This window comes from Rhopalosiphum padi, chromosome 4, assembly GCF_020882245.1.
Source record: "Rhopalosiphum padi isolate XX-2018 chromosome 4, ASM2088224v1, whole genome shotgun sequence".
Taxonomy (NCBI): Eukaryota; Metazoa; Arthropoda; class Insecta; order Hemiptera; family Aphididae; genus Rhopalosiphum; species Rhopalosiphum padi.
In genome coordinates, this window is record NC_083600.1 from 10991560 (window position 1) to 11016768 (window position 25209).

A 25209-nucleotide genomic window follows, 5' to 3' on the forward strand; every position below is an offset into this window, starting at 1 on the left:
TCTAGAACAACTAAGAAAACAGCCTCATCAACAAAAACATACCTCAAACTCAAAAAAAAAAGTCAAACATTGCATCAGGTAACATTTTTAATAGTACCTCTGAAATTGATTTAGAAAATACCAAACAATCATACTCATCCGTTAATCAAAATCCCAAACCTAATATGCCCAAAAATCCTCAACATTTCTCAAAATCAAATAACCTATTATCACAGTTAACTTCATTCTTAACCGATTTTAAAAATTTAATAATTCCTCTTATATCACTATTCGCTACTAACTACAGTCATTAACAAAGTTCTATTGAGCAATGTCAACTAATTCCAATCTAAAATATTCAAATTCAGAGGTGCTACTAATGAGTAATTTCCTCAAAAAAGTACTATTTATAAATATTTACTTATTGTACTTACTTAAATATAGATCGTAAATAAGCTATTTTAAATTTATATAAATAAATAAAAAAAAAATAAAAAGTATATTTTACATGTCTATTTTTAATTATTGTTGTAATTGTTTTTTACCTAATCAATTATTGATATAAACAATTAAATACCATAAGAATTTAAAGACTATAATATTTTCTATTTCATATTGAAGATAATAATCTGTTTTTTATACTTATTTATTTGAGATTAAGCGGTTTAAAAAAAAATTGAGATAATATCATTATTTATTAGTTTATTACATATATAATATTATTTATAATTAAATATAATACATTTTATATAATAAATACACGACTTATATTACTTATATGTATAATAAATACAAAAATTAATTTGTACTCTTCCAGAAGAAAATTGTATTTATTTGAACTTCAAATGCTTATAAAAAAAAATATACCTTTGTATCTTAAATATTTTTAAAAACAAATTATGAGCAAACTTGAATTAATTTTTTTAATTGATTGACCAAGTGATTAAATATTTGTCGTAAACATTGCATTTATTATACATATTATTGATATTCAATTATTATAAATTATGATAATGTATATTTATACATTTATTTATTTTTATTAACTTCTGAGTTAATATTACCTTACTATAAGTCTGTAGAATAGTGAATAAGTTCATGGTCTACACAACATTTAAATACGAATCGGCATTCACGTAAGAATTCCCGTTTTTTCTTAATTTTTTATTTTTTTTTTTTTTGATCCAACTTGTCTACCAGAAACCACTTTTAAAGTTGAAAATCAAGGATTTTTAGTACTCCAAAAGGCAAAAGGTAATAACAAAAAATAAAAATTTTAAAAAGAACGCCCATCTTATTAAAAATAATACATCCATCGGTCTTCTCAGAATCTAAAAGTAACGTATGGTTCTTACATTATTACCTTTATAATATAAGTAGTTATGAATTATGATAGGTAATTAAATGGATAATATTATGAAAAGTTCCATTATAATTTAAAGTAAACTGTTTAAAATGTTTAAGCTATGTTCCACACATTGATGTTGCTCTATTGCCTATACATAACGCCGCACAGCAATAAATCGTATTGTCAAAAAGAATTCGAAATAGCATTCTAGTAATTCACAGTGATAGTAACTAAACTCGCACTGTCCTCACAGCATTAATATCAACCAATTATTACTTTACAAAATTTAACCACATACATCATACATTTATAAATGTATTTTTTTTTTATTGAAATATTAACTATGTCCCGAAAAAAGTGGGTGATAGCAGATAACGAAACTATTCAACTTATCCTAGTCCCCTTAACATATAAATAAGTTATTTGTTAAGCAATCATATAGGTTTATTTTAAACTTTTGATTTAAAGAATAAAATTGAAATACATTAATTAATAAAATATTTTTCAATTATGATTTTATATTGCCTGGGATTTCTTATTCAATGATAAATTCCAATTAAATTGTACCTATGCAATAAGTAAGTATTATTTAATGTTTGATATTATAATGTGTTTAATGAAACTCGATTTACTTCTAACCTCTTGAATAGAGGCTACTAAATGCGGAAGGCGAACAATATTTCTTTCAATAACTTTATCTATATGACATACTAATTATGTATAACAATTAACAAACATTAGATTAACAAAACATTTAACTAAAAAAATCAATTACATAATATAATATTTCAATGCTTTGCTACTCATTACGCCGGATCTGTCATATTGTTCTTTTTACAACAATTTATTCTGTCAGTTAACTTCTTAAAAACTCGCAAATACATAGTTAAGTTTCTTTATTTTGTGCATTGTACTATAATGGTATACGTATAATGTAAATTTAAGTATAAGTCTTAGGCGATATATTTTCAGCAGGTAATTGTTTAGAAAAATAAAAACAATAATTTTATTGTGAAACAAGTTTTTACTTTTTTGGAACAGCTGCATGCTGTGGTTGCACCAGCTCTATCACTATAATAATAATAATAATGCAAATTTAATGACGATATTTCTCTGGAGTTATTGGTAACACTGTAACATAAACCAACCGCAGTCGTACATGATACCATACCGGTCGGTCCGGCGTTTTGAGGATATCAGGCGCATGGTGAACGGAAAACAAAATAAATATGACATGGTACACACAGTTTTTCCCTGCTTTCCTGGTGCTACCGTACCGTCTCGCGATAACGTAGTCTACCGCCGACCGATACGACAACAAGTAACGACACCGTGACTTACGACGACTGGTAGTTACTAGTTCCGCCGTACACGTTTTGCGCGGTTTTGGCCTTAGTAATAACAATTATTAATTGAAGATTAACTAGTGATACCTAATACCTATTGGCTATTATTACATCTTCATTATTTTTTCACGATATCGTTCACGCTTATTGTCTTACATTGCCCATTGCACGTGAATGAACGATACTGCTGAACACGAGTTCGTTGTCTTCAAAAACCTGAATAATAGCAGTCTAATAATTGATCAGTGATCACAGACATGACCATGCAGCAGTTCTATACCGTAACAGCTCACAAGCCTACAGCGGTCGTCACCAGCATCTCGGGTACGTGATATAAAGCATTTACCCCAACACCCAAGTACCATAAGTATTTGTTTGCCAACACCGTCCGGTCACTTATTTTGTGCCGGACATTATATTTTACATTACAGAACGTGTAAACGTTTAAATTCGTGACTACCCTTATAAAACTATTTTAATGTCAATTAACAGTTAGGTTATTTTCTGCTTAGTTTAGTGGTTTTATGAACATTTTTACTGTTTCTCAATGTATTTGATGACTGGCTATTCACTTGTGGTATTGAATTAATTTATGAAACAAACTTTTAATTTGAGTTTATCTGTATAATTAGCTCAATTATAAAATATTTAGGTTCTAAGAAATAGTATTATTCATCTGTTTGGCATAAGTTATTGAATATTTTTATATAGTCACTGTGAATATTGCAATTTTTTTTATTTTATAAGATTTTAATATTTTCAATTTTAGCTAATTTCACATCACCGACTGATCGTAATCTACTTGTTGCAAGATTTAATCGTATAGACATATCTTTAGTCACCGAAGAAGGTTTGCAGCCAATTAAAGAAATAGCATTATATGGAAAAATTGAAATAATGAAAGTTTTCCGCCCTAAGGTATGGTATTAAATTTATGACAAAATTATATTAAACCATGATTAAACTTATAAAAATGTCAATGATTAAATTTTTTTTTCAAGCATAAGGATAAAGACTTGTTATTTGTAGTAACTGCTCGATACAACACCATGATTTTAGAATGTGTTCAAACAGAAAGTGGTGATATCGAAATTATTACAAAAGCTCATGGTGTTATATCCGATCAAATTGGAAAAATATCTGAGATCGGTGCTATGGCTGTCATTGATCCAAGTGCAAGGGTAATTGGTCTAAAATTATATGATGGATTATTTAAAATCATACCATTAGATAAAGAAGGCGAACTAAAGGCTTATTGTTTAAGGTAAAATATGTTAAGTATATTAATAACTGAAATTATAATGATTATTGTTCACTAAAATTAAAAGCAAATTGATTGTATTAAAAATTTTAATTTTAATATTCTTAAAACTAACTATGATTTATTGAATAACAGAAATGATATATCATTGTTTTTATATAAATTTATTTTCCTCTAAAGCAGAATAATATAATCCAATAATACAATATAAAATATATTTTAACAAAAAATTGAAAATTATTATATTTAAATTTATATTAATTGTGTATTTTTTGATTTAATGCTAGGATGGAAGAAGTTGAAGTACAAGATATTGATTTTCTGTATGGTTGTGCTAATCCAACTATTATTATTATACATCAAGATACTATGGGCCGCCACATTAAAGCTAAAGAATTATCTATAAAGGATAAAGAATTTGTAAAGGTGCTTCATATTTGTTTTTCTTGAAGTTATCTAGTTTATTTGCTAATTATTATTATTATTATTATTATTAACAGACTCCTTGGAAACAAGAAAATGTTGAAACGGAAGCTTCAATGATTATTCCTGTTCCCGAGCCTCTTTGTGGTGCCATTATCATTGGTCGAGAATCAGTTTTGTATCATAATGGTTCCTTTTTTATTGCTATTTCTCCTCCTGTCATAAAAGTAAAATATTATTTATTTATCAAAGAAAGACATTTTTAGTATTTTATATGTATATTTGTAGCAAAGTACAATAGTATGTTATGCCAGAATTGATTCAGAAGGTACAAGATATTTACTTGGAGATATGGCTGGTCATTTGTTTATGTTATTACTGAATTATGAAAAAAATCCAGATGGTACATTTAAAATCAAAGATCCAAAAGTTGATTTATTGGGTAAGTAATAGTACATAATTATATTTAAATAATTATAACCTTTATTAAATCAATGTATATCTCTTTTTCAGGAGAGATCAGCATACCTGAATCCCTCACATACTTAGATAACAAAATAATATACGTTGCATCTCGAGTGGGCGATTCTCAACTTATAAAACTTAATAAAAAGCCTGATCAATTTGGTTCACACATCACTGTTTTAGATACTTTTATGAATTTAGGACCTATTGTTGATATGTGTGTTATAGATTTAGAACGACAGGGCCAAGGACAAGTTGTTACTTGCTCAGGTGTGTATTAAACCTTATTAAAAATAAAGACAAAAATGATAACATTGTTTTATTTTTTCTCATTTAAGGAGCTTATAAAGAAGGATCTCTTAGAATAATACGCAACGGAATAGGAATTCAAGAAGTGGCCACGATTGATTTAGTTGGAATTAAAGGAATGTGGCCTTTACGTGTTACTACTGATAGTCTTCTGGATGATACATTAGTTTTATCTTTTGTTGGACATAGTAGAGTGTTAACATACAATGGGGAAGAAGTAGAAGAAATAGATTTAGAAGGTTTTCAATCTGAGTTACAAACATTTTATTGTGGTAATACATCGAATAACAAAATGGTCCAAATAACATCTGCTAGTGTTAGATTGATTTGTCTGGAAAGCAAATGTTTAATAAGTGAATGGAATGTACCCGATGGTAAAAGTATCAATGTAGTATCATGTAATGGTCATCAAGCTGTTTGTGCTACAGGTAATAGCTTATATTACATTGAAATTGGAACAGACAAAGTCTTACAAAATGGGTATGGATCATTCATATATTTTATTACTAATAATATTTATTACTTAATTCTAAAATATTTCATGTTTTTTTACCTTTATTTAAAGATTTATTACATTAGAACATGAAGTGTCTTGTCTTGATGTTTGTTCATTTAAAGATGAATTTTCCAAAACTATAAGTTTGGTAGCTGTTGGTTTATGGATGGACATATCTGTAAAAGTACTTCAACTACCTGACTTTGTAGAACTTGTTCGAGAGCCTTTAGGCGAAGGTAAATATAATAATTAATAATTATTACAAATTATATTATTTACAATATGTTTTAACAATATTTTGTTCCATAGAAATCATACCTCGATCAATATTAATGGTAACATTTGAAAATATTGACTATTTATTATGTGCATTAGGAGATGGTAGCTTATGTTATTTTCATTTAAACCCTGAAAATGGAGTATTAAGTGATAAGCGTAAGGTTAGAATAAATAATTTTAATTAAATAATAAATAAACTTTTAAACAGTTATATAAAAACAATAAATATTTTTATTTTAGGTCAATCTTGGTACCCAACCTACTTTAATCAGAAAATTCCAATCACTTGCTACTACAAGTGTATTTGCATGTTCAGATCACCCAACTGTAATATATTCATCAAATAATAAATTGATTTTCTCAAATGTTAATCTGCGCAAAGTTAACCACATGTGTTCACTTAATACTAAAAGTTATCCAGATAGGTAAATAAATTGAAAGATTAAATACATATATAATTATCTAATTTTATGTCAATTTAAAGTTTGGCGATGGCAACTGATACTTCTATTATAATTGGTACAATTGATGAGATGCAAAAACTACATATTCGTACCATTCCTCTTGGAGAAGCACCTCGACGAATTGCACACCAAGAATCAAGCAAGGTATGATTATCAAACAAATACTTTAAATTTTACATTTCTAATTTATTTATTTCATTTTTAAATTATATTAGTCATTTGGTATAATAACAATGAGAATAGATGTTCACGAAGGAATAAATTTAGTCCCAGCTAGACCTAGTGCTAGTACCAGTGCTCAGAATACTTCTGGTGCAATTAATAGTCGTATGCCAAATAGTACATCTGCAAATAGTAATCAAGGACCATTAAGTATTGGAAGTAGTGAATATGGTCTTGAAGTTGAAATTCATAATATGCTTGTGCTAGACCAAAATACTTTTGAGGGTAAGTTTATTTATTTATACAAATTACTAAAACAAGGCATTAATAATTAATAATAACTTTTTAACAAAACCTGTAGTGTTACATGCACATCAGTTAAATTCAAATGAATATGCGCTAAGTATCATATCAGCAAAATTGGGTGATGATCCTGCTACTTATTATATATTGGGAACTGCTGTTGTAAATCCCGAAGACCAAGATCCCAAATTGGGACGCATACTTATATTTAATTGGGATGATTCTTCATCAAAACTTACACAAATAAGTGAGAAAGAAGTAAAAGGTGCATGTTATGGTATGGCTGAATTTAATGGCAAACTTTTAGCTGCAGTTAATTGTACGGTAAGTTGAAGATTAATTAACTATTATTATCTATTGGTCAAAATTTGACCGCAATACCTGGTTTGATTGTAAAATCAACAAAAATTCAATATTAAATTTTCTTATCGCACATATTGTTTAATGTTGGTGTATGTACTTTCTTTCCTTTTTATTTGTAAGTGTTTATTATGGAAAAACACAAAAATTTTAGTTTTTGAGGATAAGTTAGATTTACAGACATTGCCTTTTGATTAAATTTGAATAACAAACAATAATAATATTAGCTATTATAATTTATATTATGTTGTATTAATTTATGGATAGGTTACTGCTTATTATATGTTGTATTACAGGACTGCCTGGTAAATTTCTTTTTTAAGATGTTATTTACTGGACAGATAGCTCCACAGATGTATTACTGTTTTGAATTTTATTTACCTCACAACACAAAATTATGGAGTTCAATTTGTACTAATCTAATCTACATTTTATTCAATGATATTCAGTAGTTACTACATATCTACTATTGTTCTCAATTTACATCTATATAACCACAGAGAGAAAATTGTCTATTAGACTCCACTGGTCAATGTGTACTTTTAAGAGCATATTTCCACATTTTCCATTTTATTGATCACATTTAATTTGCCAATTATAATTATTTTCTTGTCTTCACTTCAAAAGATTTTTTAAAATACATTATGATTATGATTTATGATATAAAAAAAGTTAAAGACTGTTACTGGCAATATTTTTAGAATAATAATAAAAAAGTTATAAAAAACAATATTTTTTTAAAAATTATATCAACTAAATAAAGAAATAAAAAAAATATTGAACATTATTTAGAAAGTTATAGATTTTATTTTGTAAATAAATTAAAAAATTAATAATTATATTTAATATTTCAAACTTAATAAATTGTTTGTTTATTTTTAAATAATTAACACATTTTTTATTACAATTATATATTATGTGTGGGATGTTGGATAATATATGATTTAATTAGTAACAAATGACTATTTGTATAATTTAGGGGTAGATGCTTTTTATTTATTCGCCAACTTATCTAATTATTCTTGTTTTCATAGGTTCGATTATTTGAATGGACTGCTGAAAAAGAATTAAGACTTGAATGCAGCCACTTCAATAATATTGTAGCACTATTTGTGAAAACTAAAGGAGACTTTATTGTTTGTGGTGATTTAATGAGATCATTAACATTGTTACAATACAAAACTATGGAAGGTAGTTTTGATGAAGTAAGTTACTTAAATTTATGATAAATAAAAAATCGTATTATAATATCTTTAACATGTTACGAGTAGATAGCTAGAGATTACAATCCAAAATGGTCAACAGCCATAGAAATTATTGACGACGATATATTCTTAGGTGCAGAAAATGATAAAAACCTATTTATTATACACAAAGATAGGTGAATTATTGTTTTATTATATATTGTGTATAATATATAAAATAATAATTTAATAAATATTTTATTTTATGTATTTAGTACATTGACAAGTGATGAAGCCCGACATCAACTTCAAGAAGTTGGTCAATTTCACTTGGGTGATCTAGTAAATGTGTTCAGGCATGGTTCATTAGTAATGCAGCATTTCACTGATACTCATGTATCAGTTCAAGGAGGTATTCTTTATGGTACTTGCAGTGGAGCTCTAGGTAATGTGAAAATATTTTAAACAAACATGAATTTGTTATTTAATAATGATTATATTATTTTATTAGGGTTGGTGACACAGTTGACTCCCAAAATGTATGAATTTCTGAATGATTTAGAAAAAAGTTTAGCATCAGTGATTAAAGGAGTAGGAAAAATTCAACATCAGTCTTGGCGAAGCTATCATACTGAAATAAGAACAGAGAATGCTGAATCATTTGTAGATGGAGATTTAATTGAGAGCTTTTTAGATTTATCAAAAAAAGAAATGCAAGAAGTTATTAATGCACTTGAGGTATTGTAATATAACTTATTAGTTAGCATTCAATACACATAATGTAATGTTATTTACTTGAAAAAATAATTATGTTTATACTTAATTCTATTTCTTAGTAATATTTTGTTTTGATCCACTATTAATTGATTTTTTTAAACTTTTAAACATGTTTGATGGTTTTCAGTAAATCATTGATATAATTATTAAGGCAACAATAATTCTAATCCAAGATTTTAGTGCAGAATGTGTTTATCATATTTGTATAATTATATACATACATATTATACTATATATTTTAATTATGATTCACAGGTTTATTTTCTTAAAAACTAAAAATATCCTTTTGAAATTTAAGACTTGACTATTCAAAGTAGTATTATAAATGAAAACTGCAATTCTTGCAAATATGTGTTAAATATAAAATTGATACAACTCTTAGTATTTTCCTTGATGAATGTATGTTTCAATATCTAAATATTTTATTTTAGTTTATCAGTTGCTTTATTGTATTTCTTTTCTTTTTTCATGTTATTTATAATGATAGTTTATTGTATGATTGATAATGTAGATAAATTTATTATTATTCAAAACCTTTAACAAACGTTTAAATACAGTATGTATATTGTTAAAATTATGCTTATAAGGTACATAATTTTATACATTTTTATGTTTCAGTCATCCTACGATCATGATTTCAAAAAAATTGCAAAAGAGTCAAAATTAACTTTAGATGATGTCATTAAACTGGTTGAAGATTTAACCAGAATACATTAATTAATAATTAATTGAATGTTTTTTATGATATTTTTGTATTAAACCACAATTTTTTCAAATGTACAAATCATGTATTATACCTTTGATTTAGTTTGTTCAATTTAAATTTTAAATAATAGTACTAAAAATAAATTGAATTTATATTAGTAATTTTCATAAGTTAATATTTTTTTACTTAATAAGATGACCGTATTTAATGTTATTTCTTAAAAAAAAAAAAAATACAATTACCAGTATATAATCTAAAAGATGTATACCGTAAATATATTGAATTTTGATATGATTATAAATTATAATATTCTAAATTCAAACTTGAATTATTTTTAAAACTAAAATTGTTATTATCTATAAGATATATCAAAATTGAATAAATATGTTTTGAATGGATGCTGTAAAAAATAGATACACTATTTTATAGTTTTTATTGTTTAATGTGATTAATTTTACGTTTGTGAATATAATATATTTCTAATGAAGAAATTATACTTTGTAGGTTGTAGCCATTGTGGTATTATCTACAGAATTCAAAATCTGTGTAAACAAGTTAGTCTGAATACATTTTAACTCTTTTTTAAGACTTGTAACCATTAAAAAAGTATTGCTCAGTTGTTAATTTGAAATATTAACATTTGTACACTGTTATAGTTTTAAACCATACTCACCAAATGTCAAACCCACACATGTATATTCCACAGATTTTCTTGTAAATAATTTTGAGATCAGATTTATTAAAGTCCAACCGTATGCTTATGGCTTATTAAAAGTTATAGTACGTGGAATTAATTATTGTTCATTAATACCAGTGACTTATCAAAAATATAAACTCAAAACCTAAAATATTTAAACTTGTTTTGATGTTGTTATGATTTTGATATTGATTTTAAGTGGTACAACAATGGTCAATAGTTTTTAAATCAATTGTAATCAACTATTATTGAAATAACAATTTTATTATCAGTGTACCTATTGGTATTATAAAAGAAAGAAAATTAAAAGCAATTGATAGGGCCCCAGTAAAAACTTTCTTGATGTCTTACGCAGAATATGCTAATAATATAGTTAAAACCTCTATTCGTATTTCATTAACTATATGTTCTTATTAATATGCACTCATATTATTATATGATAAATGCACCATAAATTACCAATTGTAAAATCCGTGTTCTGAATAAAAAAAATATTATTTTGATTTAATACAAAACAAGTTGCAGCAATGTCAAGCAATTAATAATTTATTATAATATTTTATACTCAATAATAATTGGGTAAGTAGTTTAGAATTTATCTTTTATGTTTTTATCGAATTAGCACTTATTAATAAAATCTTGATTCTTATTTTCACAAAATCGTACGTTGTTTTTTCTCACGTTACAATATGACATTAAAAAAGACTAAATACGATCATGAAATTATAAAATATGCTCAAATTCGTATTTTGAATAATCAAATCTCTGTGAAACATAATATTTTGTGCTTACTTAACATATTACAGGACGATCGACCAATAAAAATATGCAAACGCTTTCAAGTCCTAACTAATGACAACAAGTAAATCACAAAGAGCTGTTTTTTTTATATAAAAGTATATCACAACACTAGTGTTGGACAGTGAAAAAACTTGCACCAGCGTGTCCGCTTAACCCCGTATAAAAGAACTCGACTTAATCAAAACGCAACATTGACGTATCTTTAATTACTAAATCGTATGCCAATCGTGTTTAAAACAACGTCGTGCCATGTTGGATGGATAAGGTCACACGCAAATACTCGGCCAACCATAAACACTGCGGATAAATCAATCAACAACTGCACCCTCGTCAAAAAGTCCAGGTAAGACTTATAATTAAATTCAAATAGGTAATTTCCGTATAATAAAGTAATTTATTTAAAACTACCTATTTATAAGGCCAGGTTGGTCGTGTTTTGTATGTATCTAACAAGTTTTGCAAAATTGAAATAAAATCAAAAATGTTCACAGTTATTATGCGAATTGGTCATAAAAAAATTGAATGTATATAAAAATTAGTATATAAAATTTATATTTTTTATGATACGTTTATTTAACTCCAATAACTTTATTCGCTGAATAGCTATCTAGTAGATAATTTTACATTGATATACACTTATCATTTTATTCGGAGGTTTATCCTTAGAATAAATATATTCGAAAGATAGTAATTTCGCGAATAAATAAACGATTGAAAAACCGGGTTATAGTGATATTATTATTATACGTTGGTATCGGCCGGTTTTGAACACGGCGTGACGTATAGGCAATATAGGTACTCGCGTGCACGTAATTCACACAATATAGTATCGTCGTCAATTAATAATAAATTAACATTAGAACTCGGACTTTTTTTCATCGATTCGTTACGGCGGTGACGACTAGCAAATATTTACATTTTCCACGCGTGTCGATCTCATAACCGCGACCGCCTAATCGCTATTATCTATAATAAATAGCGCGTGCCACGTACAGTAATCATTATTCATTAATCAATACTATTAATATTATCATGATCGATGACACTACTATAATCACAGTGGCGTACGATCCGCGAAACCGTGCCCAAACCGCGTAGCGCAAAACGCGGACTTTCGGTTTTCGACTCGCCCGGCGTAAAAAACACGGTACAACACAAACGCGGAAAATACGCTTCCCTTTCCCCACACCACACTTCGTAATATGTACGAGAGCGTCATAACGTATTACATTATTTATTATTTATTATTGTTTATTACTATTATTATTATTATTATTATGTGTCGTGTCCGTTCGCCGTGCTCGTTCGTGACAACCGTCCCCGCGCGGCGGTTCGATCGTTGCGAAATATTTGTTTATTATAACGCGTCACTATTGTAGGGTCACCGTCACACGACGAGAATGATAAGAACAGAATAATAATATATATATAATACGTGGCCACAGCCGTATTGCTATATATTATATTATATACTACCCTACCCATACCCCATATATACACAACACCTCATACGTTATTATCCAATATCCATAATATACGCGTGTGCAACCGTATATAACTAGCGCGCAATCCATAGAATATATTCAGTGTTATTATATATGTACACCAGCTGTATATAGATACATTATTGTGAGGCTACAGACCTTAAATACAAATATTCTGAATTCGATACAAAACGCGCACGATTCCGTGTGCCGAGTTCGGTTTACCGTACGTTATAGATGTATATAATATAATTCTATGTATAATATTTTGTTTCCAGGCATTTATGTAATATGCATTGTGCGCTGTGTGGTTTATGTGTGCACGTATATGTATATATCGCCATATCGGTGTCGTACCCGGTACAGTGCCCGTCTACGACTTTTTTTCCTATTTAATGTTAATTTTTATTTTTTTTTTTTTTGGAATGTCACAAGAAAATTATTTATTAATTGTAATATGTATAACCTATATATTATTATTTACTGCAAATTGCAATCGTTAAAATGTATGATATTTTTTAGTTCATTTGGATGCCAAATAACATTAAAATTGTAATTTCCTTATAATACGTGTATAATATTAACGAAATAGTCTATTTATAATGTAAATATTTAACATTATAGTTGCTTATTTCTTTAATTCCTCTAAAGTATTGTTTATTTGCATGTTACGTACTTTGCATGCCGTTCGCGCATTAGCCTAGTTACTTAATTATTTATATATATATCATGTATAGGTATCGTTGTTGTCGCAATGGTATCACTATTCACTACGACATAGATGAAGTTATCCAGAAATAATACAATAAAATTAAACAGATATAGAAATATATATGTTTTAGATATATTATGAGCAATTATAAAATGTATATACAAAACAGAGTACAATAAATGGTCAAGTAAAAAGTATACAAAAATATTTCAAGTATGTTTTCTACAACATTTTTAACAATCGAGAAATATTATACCCAGGATTTGGTATACAATTCTTGAAAGCGTGTAAAAATTAATAATAATAAATTTGAATACATAATAAAATAGTAGACATTAAATAAAAAACACCGTGTAAAAAAAACAAATGAAAAATAATTTTAAAGTAAAAAAAATTTCCTCATTCTAAACGTATATTATAATAATTACGAAACAATATATATTAGGTGTATACGACCTACAGTAGGCACGTCGGGATATTCGGTTATCGTGTAATAATTATATCGAAAAGAGATCATTGACGAAGCAATAAGAGCCGTATAATATATAAATATAGTTCATTCGATTAATCGATTTCTTGCGTGTAAAAAAATTGTTATAATAATATAAGAATCGAGTATATTTCAACGAAAAGCAACGAGTGGAGACAGAAGGAATCAGAATAGTTTTGTAAAGTTAACGCCAAGAGACTCGATATAGTATATATAGCGTGAAATATTAGAATATACTAAAATTTTCGTACTCATATTATACCGTATGAAACGGAAGAATTGACATTTGTGTTATTTATATTTTTTTGATTTGGTATTGGTAAAAACTCTACTATTATATGCTATATATATATAATATACTATATATTAACGTTGTACGCTTATAAACGAAACGTATACCTAAAAAATTAATACTTAATAATATAACGTGTGGTAACGACGGTTTAATGTTTGGTAAATTCGTGTATTAATTGGTCTTAACGACGGTAAGCGTGGTGGTAGGTTGGTGCGTGGGCGACGTGGGTCGGGTGATGGGCAGTGCCGGACTTGTGTACGACAGCGTTGAAACCGTTGTGGTCGTCAGCGGTATAAGTGACTTTGCGTGTGGTGCCGTCTGGTTCGACCAAGCTGTATTCACCCTTGACAACGTCACCGTCCCTCTCTTCCCATTGGTCCTTGACATCGCCGGTGTGGTAGTCCTTCACGCCGTAGTTGAACGAGTACTTAGGCGGCGACTGCGGTAGCCATTCCGAGTTTAGGATATGAGAAAAACAACATAACAATATTGTACACGTTAATGAAGTGACATGATAATATTGTGTACGTGGAGGCTTTTTATTTTATTTTTTATGGACCTAACTTTTGGCGGTCATCGGTCATCGGTGATAAGAAACGGTTTAAGTCGTCTGAGCAGTAAACATATTGTATAAAGAGGATATACATACGACATTTGATACATAATATTCATAATAATATGATATTGTCATGACCGATTTTTAACAAATTTTTTCGACGTTAAAAGATATTGAGAAAAATTGAATTTCCGTATTAATTTATCTAATTAAATCGTTATTTATCTACGAAAAATTTTTATTTCAGGAAAGGAAAAATTAATATATTATAACTTTTTAGGTGTATGTTTTGTTTCTTTAGATTCTATTGAAACCAAATATATAATCGGTGTGATCAGAATATTTTAATGTAAGTCAGAACATTATTTGGATGTAGGCTATAGGCGTTTGATACAAGGATTGTTATCATTAATATTATGTATTGTATTATTCATGTAAAATGTATTAAAAATTAATATATTGTATTATGTATTGCAGGATGTGCATCACTCACGTAGTAGTCGACGGGTTTTGAGGAGTAGCTGGGGTAGTCGGCTTGGTAGGTGCTGGCTGACGAGTAAGCTGGATACGCAGCGTAGTCGTAGGATGGGGCCTCTTCATAACCGTGGTGAAGGTAACCAGCAGGTGCGCCGCCGTGGTGGTAACCGATCGCAGCGGGTGCAGCGCCGTGGTAAGCGGCAGCGCGGTGAGCCAAGTAGCTTCCGCAAGCCACGTGCAACAGGAGAGCAGCGAGTGTACACTGCCAAACGGACACGAATACATTTCGATATTATTTATCAAAAAAAAAAAAAAATGTTGTTTTTTCTATTTTTTCTTCGTTATTTCACTCGCATTAGTCTTACATTTACGCGGGTGTATTTTATTAAATATCGGGAGGTATCGTAATATATGTAAAATATACGTATATGTATAGACTATAGGTTATAATATTATGTAATATTATACTGAGATTACTCCTATAACACAATATTCACACAGACCTTGTTCGTAACAATAATATTGTCATTATACGTTGAACCACGGACAACCACATGGAATGGCTACAATTATTGACGAAAACAACGCGTAATATGTGAATAAAATTTCTCGGCGAAGTTTCCGCCCCCCAACGCCACACCTTCGCCCGCGTAAGGCGGCTACAAGCAATCCGCTCACGTCGTGCATCTCGATATAAAAAGACACCACTGCTGCACCGGCCGTTCCCGGAGGTACTTACGTATGACCATATAATATAACCTATATATTATCTGCAGTGTACGTATACCTATTGGCTATTGCGTCCCTACTGCAGCAGCGTATTATGTATACATAACATATAATATTATGATATGCACCCGTGTGCGTTTTTTTTTCGAGTCGATAACGCCGTAGCGAAGAACGGCGAACCTATCGTTCACGTCGAATCGTGCCCGATGATCGGATCTCGTATATTTTATATACACATCATTACGCGTATATATCTTACATGTATATTTAAATGTATATATTATACGGAATTTATCGAGTCGGGTGTGATCACGACCGCGTGTGTATAATATTATATGTATGATACAATAATATGTATATATTCATGTAGGTATTTAGCGCCGCCGACGAGAAGCGCACTCCATAGCGGTGCACGCGTATATGTATATACATATATATATATATATATATATATTATGAATGTAATTATTTTTTTTTTTTATTCTTTCGCACGCACGACAATGGCACGGCGGCCAAGCACGCACAATGGACGTGAAAAATGAATCCGATAATTGGGTTATAGTCGCAAGAAAACGCGGTCAACGCGCGTGTTGCGCAATCGTCAGTCGTCGCTGCCGATGATCTTTTATTAATTGTAACACGCGGAAAACCGGACGCGTACGTATATTTTATTATTGAAATGGTCACACGTATAATATATATATTTATATATGTGTGTGTAATATTATATCTATAAATGCGCAGACCGCGGTGGGACAGACTTGCGCCCGACGAGCGCGTAACACCGCCGCTGTGAGAATTCGTGTAGAAAGTCGAAAACTATATTATATATATTATAAATAATATGGTATATATACTTGCAGGTATAGTGTCGCGTACAAACAATGCGATTGAAATTATATTTTTCTCGTGATTACGAATTGAATTCACTAATGATTGCGTATTATATTATATGTATAATATGTGTGTGGTTTTTACGCCAATAAACTATATATATATATAATATATGTGTGCTATTTATATGGATATGATACTGCGTGAGATCGTAAAGCGCTTCGAATAGTACAGATATATGATAATATATAATTGTGTATTAACCGTATGCATTTTATATGAACTAAAGAGAATACAATTTTAAGAATATATTGCTGGAAAAAATGTATGCACGAATGCAGGAATACATTGCATTCGTCAATTTCGTCATAGACGTACTTACAACTTTACGTGTTAGTATAGTTACTACGCAGTCGGTCTTTATATGTATATATATTTTAACGAAGGTTTGAATAATTTTTTTTCATTTTATCTTAAATATTCTACCAAATAACTAAATTTTATATTAATCCTATTGTAAATGAGAATATAACGTATTTCGAATTGTTTCAAATAATAAATCATCCATTCTAATACAAACGGACGTTAAAGTCTCTCATACAGCCAATCACAACCTTCGTGAATATTAGATATTTTTTATTTTATACATTTATATAGCCATTTCTTTTCACCATCTATAGAGGTTATGGATTTTAAAAATGCAAATTTAAAGAAACGGTACGATTTTTTCATCAATTTGGACATAGCTAATTATTAATATTATAACTTTCAGATTTAAGAAATATCAAATTTAAGAGTAGTTATGAAAATGAAATTGAACGTTGCTATAGCCTTTTTTTAATAAGTATATAGGTTGAAGAGATTTTATGATAAATATTTATTAATTCATAAAAGTACAAATATAAAAAAATGTGACTTTTCTATAGTTCTGTCGAATTATAGAGTTGAAATTAAAATTAACTATTTATTATTTTTAAACTTGCGATAAAATGTAGGTGTAAAAACATAGTAATTTTATTTTTAATGTGCAGAAATCATATGCAATTGTAATAATACTATTGAACTATACAGTATTAAATTTATAGATCAGTAAAAAAATATAAAAGTTTAGATAAGTAGCCAAGCGATATTTTAGTATTTCGGCGAGATCAACTATCATTTTTATCGTTATACATTACATAATATAATCTTAAAATATAATATTATGTTATACTGACCTGTATGAACGCCATTTTTGAGTTGAACGGTGAGTAGTGATAAAGCACTGTTGAAAAATAAAACACAACGTTGAGAACTAGCTGTGACTGTTCTAGAACACTGTTGGATTCAGTATGATCTGTACAACGGACGGGACGGTGCATTTATACTAAAAGGGAGACATCGGGCGTCCCCACGCTCGCCAGTCGCTCATTGGTCAATCGTCCATCCACGTGCGTTCGCGGTCGTTTTAGGCCGATGATATTATTTCTTTTTTTTTTATCAACCACTGCGGCCGTCGTCACTACAATTGCTCTCACAATAATCGTTTTTGTTTGGTTATTATTATTTTACTTATTTTATTTTGCGTTATTTATTTTATTGTCGGTGTTATAGCAAATAAATTATATTTAAGAACCTTGGACTAAATACTTAGTCAGTGTCAGACGAGTAACTTGTAGTCTGTAGTATACAAGTATCATACCTACTATATGCGCGTATGCGGCATAAGTATCATCATGATATTATTGAGTGTTCCTATTCTGCGGATAAGCTTAATACTTTACTTCATCTCTGTAGTAGAATTTTTACTGTAGAAATTTACATTTTCAAAATTTTAATGGAGTGAAAAAGTTGTAAGACATGCTATCCACTGTCTACTGCAAGTTAAACTATTCACGTATGAGATCCCGTAAGTCTATAAATATGTATATATTACTTTGTTATATAATTTTAATAAACTTGTATCACTGAAATATTTAAAAAATATTATTTTCTATACTAATTATACTAAAATTAGCATCTAAAAAAATATTTTAGTCCAAAAATGAAAACTGATATATTCAACATTAAATATTATACAACTTTTAATTTTTTATCAATAAATACTAATTTTAAACTTAAAAAATCCTTTGTAATACGTATACAATAATAATTATAAATTATATTAGATAAAACTAATGAAAATAACTACCTAATTTAACTTATTTAATTTAATATAGCACATATATTGTTATATATTAATTTTATAAGTAAGCAGATTTCAAAATCATATTCAATTTTTGGAACACCAATATTTTGATGTTTATATAGGTAATACTATATTGAATATAAAATCTTAATAATATATATTATATTATTATTATTATTATTATTTTTTTTTATTATTTAGTATTATATTATGTTTGCAATACCTAATTATTGTTATGTCTTGTAAAAGTAATAGTACATTTATAACAATTATTTTAGATTTAATAAATAACATTTTTTTTTGTTACTAAATATACAATCAGTAAAAGTTTATTTACAATAAGCATATACACTAAAATACAAGATGGCGTGAGTTACGCGAGAAAAAAAGTTATCCAATAGTTACACTTTAAATTTTATTTCTTAATTTCTTATATTTTATTTTATTCTTTCGTTATTAAAAAGATTAAGAGTTCAGATCACGACACTATCTTTTTTTTAGAAATTTTCAGATATTGAATAAGTGTTAAGTGCAGAAAATAGAGGATTTAAGTGATTTTCTAGGCACGAACAATAAATAATCTGAATATATATTTTATGTATAAAAATATCTTTGGCAAAACAATTTTCAAATTATAAAAAACATATTTTATCGATTCTATGGCAGATTTATAGTTATTAAAAAAAAACTTAAATCACATTTTTAAATTAAAATTAATGTAAATATGAATATAAATACACTAGGTATAGGTAAAGAAAAATATTAATAATAATATATATATAACCATATAGGTATAGTTGAACCTAATGTACTCCTTTAAATTGAATACGAATAAAATCTACTTCATCAACTAATAATTCAAATTTCATGTTTATGAGATTAAACTTCAATTTCTTACATAATTAAAAATAAAATATAATAACATTTTTTTTTTAGTAACTGTGTGATATTTCTTTTGCAATTTTAAGCTATTTAAACATTATGAACAGAGATTAGTGATCATACTTAGTAATGCATTGTAATTTATTTATTTATTTATCATTAATTAAAAATATAATTTGTACATATTTATAACTACAATGTACAACACTTCAATAGTGTCATGTGGTATCATTAAATATGTAATTCGATTTTCGTAATTGGTACTCGAAAATTATCTATTGTATAAATACCTAAATTATTCGCTTTATTGTCTATTATAAGCAAGTAATACAGTAGCCCGTGACACGTATATATATAGATTCGTGTTATTAATAATGTGTTAGTGCCAATGATGAACTCTTCAAAAGAAGATAAAGGCTCTATTTATCAAGGTCGTCTTAATACCCATGTCAATATTCCATTTTCATAATTTTATTGTGCTCTTAAAGAAAAATCGTCTTTGAGTTAATGTATATCAAGGTATTAAGTGTATTGTATTTACATTTGTATATAAAAATAGAAATTTATCATCTATAACAAATTGAAGGGCATTATTAAATTACTTTAAATGAAGGTCTCAATGTTTTGGACATACGGTACATCTTAAAATAATTCTTATTTCGAGTATTTGTTAAAAAATAAAATAAATCGATAATAATATCTCTCGAGATAATTACGTACACAAAAGAAATTAGGAATAGTCAGAATTCCAATAATTTCTTGTGAGAAAATTATAATTCTTTTAAATTTTTCACAACGTAGTGAATACTCTATTGATAATATCAAACATATTATGTGGTATGTGCACAAATTAGATAACTCTAAAATAGATAGCCCTATGATTGATAATTGTAAAGATTTAAAACACCTCTTTCAAATCATTATTTTTTTTTTTGTTTTAGGAAAATTCGAATCCAAATTCACACACATCAAATAAAAATAAACAGACCTAATGTATTTTTTAATAAGAACAAACCAAGTTTCAGGTAACTAATATAGGCTACCTATTAATTACAATACACACATATATAAGTAAAACAATATTACGTGTATAGGTTATGATTTTATTTTTTTTTAAATAAAATGTAATTATTCTCTCTTCCTGAAACGAATAAGTGACTTTACGGAATCTCTGTAAATTTTAATTATGTCATATATTATACGTTAAAATAATATTCGCGTTATAGAAACATACATTCACTCATAAAAAGTAATAATAAGTCGGCCGTATTTTATATTTCCATGGGAATATTCCTATGTTATGAAACCATTTGACTATAACGTCATAAATTATAATACACATAATAATATATTGGTACATAATATTATGTTTGAATAGTGTCGAATAGTGTCCTAGTATTTTATAGTGCACTTCAATGCACCTGACTCATTATAACGACCATAAATTAAAATAATTTATCCAAATATAATGTCACTTAAAATATACTTATAATTGTAAATTTTTTCCGTAATCAGAATATTTTTATGGTACAGTTTTAAATTGTAAATTCTGAAAAATTGTAGTTTGAACAGTATAGTACTAAAAAAGATAAATGTGATCATGTATGCATATGCCATATACAATACAATTATAAACAATTTATAGAATCGTAATAAAAATTATAATATTATAAATAAAATAATATAATTTTAATACATGGTTATGTCTTGAGCGTTTTGTTCCTATAAAACCAAAAGCATTTTTAATTTTTCTAAAAATTTAGAAGGTCTGTATCCTCCCCCTTTTAACCCCTTTATGCCGTGTTTATGATTTGTATGCGTATAAATCAATAAGTTTAGGCAACAACGACGTTTCTGTAATTTACAGAAGTATAATGTACTCCGTTTTTGGGTTTTTTAGATTTGGTATGCAGACAATTTATCTACTCGTGAAGACTTATGCGTGAGCCATCGTATAAATAAAGTGGTGTATCCAGCATTATCTGCGGTCATAACACCTATCGCAATGTACCTACTGCGTATAATATAATATATATTCCATCTTTGTACAGTACATTTAATATATTACATAAATATGTAATACGATAATACATAGATATAATATATATAGTTATGATTTGCGAGTATTTGAAATCGATGTGTGTTTTCGTGTATCCGATTAAATACTATTACAATTACACGCGAACGTACACGTATTACGTGTAAATTGAATACATATGTACGTATAACATAATTATGCTTTTTCGTTTTTAATATCAACAATCAATATATATATATACCTAGTAATATATGAGTAATAATAATATCATGTACGAAGAGTTTCTCTGACGTACCTAATATACGTACACGTCTAATAATAATCTGTCTGCGATCGTCGCCGACCGAAGAGGATGTCGTGCGTATACACAATCATATTATTATTATATTATACCCGAGCGCAGCATAATAATATAATATAGGTATTGGCAAATTTCCTCGGGAACAGTAGGCACATAAACTGGATTACGTGATTTTATTTTCGTGAAAACGTAAAAACAAATAATCGCGTTGCGAAACACCGACCGGCACCGCTCGCCGCGGTATACCTATACAATAGATCTTCATCGCCGTATCATTTTTCATTCCGTTGCCCAAGTCTTGTGCGCGCCGCCAAAAGGTTAAGGTCGAACGGACGGACGTACTGCCTGTTTTTACTTTATTTGATTTTCGTTACGTATAGGCTACACACACACACACACACATAATAATAACATTATGATATTATGCGATGTGTATAGTATTATATTATGCTATCCGATGTCCATTCCCGCAAAGACGTTTCGCTCTAATAATTATTATATTATTACTCGCGGGACGCACATACACCACAGCGCTGCTCTCGTACACACACACGACACTCGTTATCCGTTTCATTAATATTATTAATTTTCATATCGCGGGTACACCTATAATACTCGTATTATATTGTTATTATGCGATCATAATGATTATGGTGTGTTTACACGCACAAATACGTATTGTGACTATTGCGACACGCACTCCGCCGCCGCCGCCGTGCAGACCGCTATACTACGATAAACCGGTGAAGACTTCGACTATTATATTTTATATCATATAGTGCATAATAATATTATGTGTGCGAGTGTCGCGTGTATTATTATGACGCGTGCCCGAGAAATTTGAATTTTTCGTCTCCTGTAGCAGCCCACGACCAACCACCACCCATCCCAGCCCACCCGGTTAATACCGCGGCCCGGATCGCGGCGGCGGCGGTGAATTGAAGTGTCCGCGGAAAAGTAAAAGTATCGTGTCGCCGGGCGAAGTGTAATCTCTGTAGCTTTGATTACAAACAATAATATAATATGCATTATTATAATTTGTGTCCACACGGTAATAAGACACAATTTGTCAATTTATACATACCATATAGGTCGTACGACATGTCGCGCGGCTATACGGTCACGTATTTTGCTGGTCGTCGGTTAAACGCAATAAACATGTATCGTTATAATGTCCATACGTACTTATAGTACATACATACATAAATATTACATGTGTCTGTAATAGGTATCGTTTATTAATATATTCTACCAATTGTTATTACTAATTTCGTCTGTTGACGTGTGGCGCGCATTATTGCTGTTTCATCATCATCGGTACAAATGTGTCTTGAAATCAATCACGTTTTTAAAATCTATAGCGACCATAATAATATAATAATATATACAACAGTATAATATATATTATATAAAAAAAAAAATTTAATTAAGAACGAATGTTATGAACTTATGAATAATATAACATTAATTAAACCAGTGGATTAATAGGTACCTGAGTCCTGAAGTTCCGATAGAAGTCGGTGGTATAATATACGGTATATTATATACCTATAATAGTTACATAATATTACTTTGTTGAGTGGTTGTAAATAATAATTATTGTCTTCACTATAGTTTGGATTTAATATACATCACTCTTCGGTTACTCATCGTGTACTATCAACGATTTCTTATATTTTCATATAGGTACTTAATGAAGCCTCAAAAAAAAAATCATTAATAGTGCTTATATAGGATATGTATAATATATATGTTATTATTATTGATCACACCCATAAATCTCTAATAGAAAAACTATTTTCTCATTCAACGTTTTGACCATGACAATTAAAAAATAACTTTTTGTATCGTATTTGAAATTATTGTGATGTCGGTATGTCGTATATATTATACATAAAATATAGTGTAGGTACTGCGCGTGTCTAAAACTCTATGGAACCTATCATATTTCAAAACCTTATAAATAAACAATTTTCATTTTGACCTGTGCTCAGTGGGCAGTGACCACTGATGGACGGTTTGATTGCGAATGATTATAATATCATTATTGTATCCACTCGAACGCATATTATATAAAAGAATACTTTAGGAAGGATTCAACCGCGACACTATATAAATATTACATAGTATTATATACCTGCCTACTCGAATGTTATAATATATTTTAAATTTTAATAAATTGTTTTATGTCAACAACTGAACAACCCAAAACAGTTCAAGGTCTACACACTAAAAGGTCCGTATACTATATACACTGCTGCAGTATAAAAACATGAAAAACCATCAAGAGTGCAGTGTTGTTATATGAATTGTACTACGAGTTCTCTCACTTTGTCACATTCCAATTTTTTATTGTGTAATATGTACTGCTGACTAACACGCACGTATCGGTGTATAAAAGACACTTTTAACCTACTCGTACCTATATTAAATTTAAAAAAAAAATTGTCCTTTAAATAATCTACAATCAAAACGGGGGAAACGTTCTCATTCAAAAACTAAAACTTCGTATAACCACAGAACACTTCATAAAGTATAGTTAAAGTAGTACAAAAAAATCTCAAAAGTTTGAAAATATGAACAAAAAGTAGGTATACTCAAAAATTTCAAACATCATTATTTGAATAAATTCATTATTCAATTTAAAAAAAAAAAGGGGGTGAGCATGATTGGTAAATCAACCTGTACATAAAGCACAATGCATAATATACACAGCCATGTGAAAATCAGATAAGACAGCTCCCTAATAATCATTGTGTACATAATCTATATTATGTAGATAGATATATACGCAGGACCGGTCGCGCGAACAATCGTGCTTCGCGATTCCTCCCAGCGCCGATCGTTATTACTTATTATTATATGCCATCGACGATGTGTTCTG

The 25209-nt window shown here is 28.6% G+C and overlaps 2 protein-coding genes and 1 long non-coding RNA gene across 3 annotated transcripts; 2 read left to right on the forward strand and 1 right to left on the reverse strand.

Annotated features, from left to right (window-relative positions):
* The first annotated feature begins 2534 nt into the window (after positions 1-2534).
* Positions 2535-10023, forward strand: LOC132928900 (DNA damage-binding protein 1). The gene is made up of 19 exons (XM_060993845.1): positions 2535-2997; positions 3443-3591; positions 3675-3937; positions 4222-4360; positions 4435-4584; positions 4646-4799; positions 4871-5092; positions 5161-5611; positions 5697-5863; positions 5937-6067; positions 6147-6331; positions 6391-6514; positions 6586-6817; positions 6894-7159; positions 8230-8400; positions 8467-8576; positions 8655-8824; positions 8891-9117; positions 9775-10023. The coding sequence occupies exons 1-19, from the start codon at positions 2931-2933 to the stop codon at positions 9871-9873; spliced, it is 3477 nt and encodes a 1158-aa protein (XP_060849828.1). The 5' UTR covers positions 2535-2930; the 3' UTR covers positions 9874-10023.
* Positions 10024-13666: 3643 nt separating this feature from the next.
* Positions 13667-18303, reverse strand: LOC132928939 (cuticle protein 19-like). The gene is made up of 3 exons (XM_060993895.1): positions 18155-18303; positions 15391-15636; positions 13667-14780 (listed from the first exon to the last, which is right to left on the reverse strand). Exons 1-3 carry the CDS (start codon positions 18296-18298, stop codon positions 14523-14525), a joined length of 648 nt encoding a protein of 215 aa, XP_060849878.1. The 5' UTR covers positions 18299-18303; the 3' UTR covers positions 13667-14522.
* Positions 18304-18372: 69 nt separating this feature from the next.
* LOC132928940 (uncharacterized) lies at positions 18373-22119 on the forward strand. The gene is made up of 3 exons (XR_009662071.1): positions 18373-18825; positions 20928-21011; positions 21887-22119. It is a non-coding gene; the product is annotated as an uncharacterized LOC132928940 (long non-coding RNA).
* The last annotated feature ends 3090 nt before the right edge of the window (positions 22120-25209 follow it).